Source organism: Carlito syrichta, unplaced genomic scaffold (assembly GCF_000164805.1).
Source record: "Carlito syrichta isolate Samal-C Ts95f unplaced genomic scaffold, Tarsius_syrichta-2.0.1 Scaffold312194, whole genome shotgun sequence".
In the NCBI taxonomy this organism is placed as follows: domain Eukaryota; kingdom Metazoa; phylum Chordata; class Mammalia; order Primates; family Tarsiidae; genus Carlito; species Carlito syrichta.
In genome coordinates this window covers 216870-220092 of record NW_007256290.1, presented here as the reverse complement: position 1 = coordinate 220092, position 3223 = coordinate 216870, and the positions used below count along the sequence as shown (strand labels likewise).

Genomic DNA, 3223 nt, shown 5'->3' with positions numbered 1-3223 from the left:
CAGTGGCCAGGAATGCATTGGCCCGGCCACTGCGGCCTCAACCTGCTGGGCTCCAGTGATCCTACTGCCTCAGCCTTCCAAGTAGCTGGAACTACAGGCGTGTGCTACCATGCCTGGCTATTTTTTTATTTATTGTAGAGACGAGGTCTCACCAAGTTGCCCGGGTGAGTCTCAAACTCATGGGCTCAGGCAATTCACTCGCCTCGGCCTCCCAAAGTGCTGGGATTACAGGCTAAGCCACCAAGCCCGGCCAAAAAAAGTTCTTGTATGGGGAACAGTTAGGACCCTCCAAATGAAAACAAGTAGAGTTATAGTTTCGGTTGGAAATCCAGCCCCAGATGATGTAGAGGAAAGGTAGTAAATGTATATAAGGGTGGAAGATAGGAAATGGTACTGGTAGGTTTCCAGGTGCTCCAAAAGTGAGAATTCATCAGGGTCTGGGGTCTGGGGTTCAGTCTCAAGTCTCTACTTTGGGCTTAAAACCATGGCCAGCAAGTGATATAAGGTGTGGGGACACTTCTCTTTAGAGAGCTATGGATGTGGGCATGGCCAGTCTCCAGCTTTTAGGGTTTTCTTTCCTTGGCTTTGGGCTGACCACCTTCCTCTGTCTTCACAATCTTCCATCCACTTTGGAAATCACAACAGCATTCGAATCCTGCTGCTTGGGATTGCCAACAGGGTACCAAATTGGAGCAATGGGTATTCTGACATTTATCAGTTACTGGATTGCAGACAATCTCTTGGTTACTCTCACAGGTGGCTGATCACTTCCACAAAGTGTAGTTTAATTATATGAGAGTAACTTTATTCCAACAGGAACAAAGATGTTACTGATACCTACTAAACTGGGAAAATTACAAATGCTGTGTTTCATCTCACTCCAGTGCCAGATGTATGTATGACCCTGTGAAACCCCTGTCTTCCCAGGTCTGACCTGGGAGCACCCTCCCCTGTGGAGCTACAGTGAGAATATGGAGGCTAAAGAGGACTGGTACTTACTCTTTATTATTAGCCCTCTCTTGATCTAAAACAAACCAATTCCTCCCTCTATCCATTTTCAAAAATATACACTACAGGCTGTGTAAATTCCTGAGAGGAGCGGCTCCCTCTGGGTCTTGCATTTGGATGGGCAGAGAGTGAAGCAGGAGAGGCCAAGGGATTGTTCAGATGAAAATTACTGAAAGTACAAGGCAAAAGTTGACATTCCCAGGTACAGACTCACCTGAGTGGAACTTCTCCAGAGATATTTGGGATAAATGTAATGAAAGGAGAAAAAAGAGATGGGGGAGACCAGAGAGAAAAGGACAGGGCATATGGGGAGCTAAGTTACTGAGGGGAGCCTGGACCCTGGCAGGGGGCAAGGAGAGCGCTCACCTGAGTCCAACATTGTTGATATCATCCCATATGGAGGCAGGGGTTTCCCAGAATGCCTTTCCCCTGCTGTTCAGGATCGCCTGGAAGGCATAGGGAGGGTGATTGATTTGGTGATCTGAAGGCAGGAAGGTGTGAGGGGCTGTGTAACAGAAGAGGCAATGAGTCGGCATGAGAACTCAGGGTTAGAGAAGGAGGTGAGGAAATTTCAAAAGGTACCTGGACCCCAGCATAAGCATTGTTGACCAACACATCCAGGCGCCCATGCTGTTCCCGATCCACTTGCTCAAACAGGCTTTGTACTTGACTCTCCTGGCTTGAATCACACACCACGGGCACACATCGGCCCCCAAGAGATTGTGCCTGAGAGGGACAGGAGATAGTCACACACAAGCTGAGACACAACACAACTCCCCCAACCAAAGTAGGCCTGAGAACTGAGAAGGCAATCGTAGGAAAGCCAGCAGCTGAGATCAGCGGGCAGGCAATGCTGCCCTCTGGTGTGTGTTTTGAGGACTTTCAGGAATGATAGGCCTGCCCATCAGAGTGAGGTGAATGAGGACCTCAGGTTTAATTATCTACAAGGATTTACTGGGGTCTAACACATGCAGGGGATTGTACTCTGCAAGTAGAGTGCAAGAACAAGTAAGGCATGGTGCCTGCTCTTGACACATAAGCAACCATCCTTTTCCTTGACCCTGGTTATTTCCATGTCATGCCCTTCACCACTCACCTGGAACCCCCTATTCAATCACAGTCCAATTACTCCACCAATGCTGCTGCTTGGTAATCAAAGCTATTAGAAATGAACTATTTCTACTTCCTGTACTGCCTTGCGGTCTACAAATATGCCCTCATCCTCCAAATTTAGAGGAAGAAGAGTACTTTATCCAAGAAGAATCCTCCTCTTCCAATCCATGCTCTGCGCCTCAGGCTATTGTCCCTCCTTACCTGAACTACTGCAATACCTCTTAACTACTCACTCTACCTCCAGACTTTCTGTCTTGAATTTACTCCTCATAGTCCAGCCAGTACGAACTATCTAAAACACAAAGCTGTTTAAAATGTTATCTTGGATCACCATTTCTGAGAATACAACCTAAGTATCTACTATGGTCTTCCAAGACTCACTCTTTCCTCTCCAGTCTCTTACCACTTCTCCCTCACTTTGTCTCACAACATCCACTCTCTCTCCCCACTGACCCTCTGCTCATGTATAGCTCCCTCTGCTGGAATGCTTCCCATAACTTCCTTTCCCACACATCTTTCAAGACTCAGTTCAAGAACTACCTCTCCCAGAAGGTTTTCCCAAACCACGCCCCTAACCACGCCCTCATTCTAGGGGCCTGCCCCCTCGATATTCTTAGAGCATTGTGTGCATATCACCCCCTGAGAAATTACTACTTTCACATTATATTGAAATGAGTGATACCGCCTCCTGACTTCCTGTTGGACTCTATCTTTTAAGAGCAGAAATTATATATTATTAGTGTTGGTAACCAAAATGCTTTACACAGTGCCAGTAAATTATGGGGCTCAAATATTTATTTAACTGAAATCGAGTCCAGAAGGCAAATGAGTATGTACAGTTCAATAAAGTCTTGCCTAAAATAGAGGAAAGCACAGGTCCACAATCCTTTAGTTGCAATTCATAAACTCCCTGAAATGCTCAAAGTTTTTTTTTTTTTTTTTGAGTTGGAGTCTCTGTCGCCCAGACTGGAGTGCAGTGGCACACTCCCGGCCACCGCAGCCTCGACCTGCTGGGCTCCGGCGAGCCTTCCACCTCAGCCTTCCAAGTAGCTGGAACTACAGGCGCGCGCTACCACACCCGGGCTAATTTTTGATTTATTGT

At 46.9% G+C, this 3223-nt stretch overlaps 1 protein-coding gene across 2 annotated transcripts in view; it reads right to left on the bottom strand.

Annotated features, from left to right (window-relative positions):
* LOC103272233 (dehydrogenase/reductase SDR family member 1) overlaps nucleotides 1-3223 on the bottom strand; it is a 9573-nt gene that overhangs the window by 5402 nt on the left and 948 nt on the right. For both annotated transcript variants that reach the window (XM_021718441.1, XM_008069714.2), the window contains 2 exons: nucleotides 1591-1734; nucleotides 1375-1454 (listed from right to left, as the gene is read on the bottom strand). In XM_021718441.1, the coding sequence (XP_021574116.1) occupies nucleotides 1375-1454; nucleotides 1591-1734 (224 nt within the window). The remainder of the gene's footprint in view (nucleotides 1-1374; nucleotides 1455-1590; nucleotides 1735-3223) is intronic.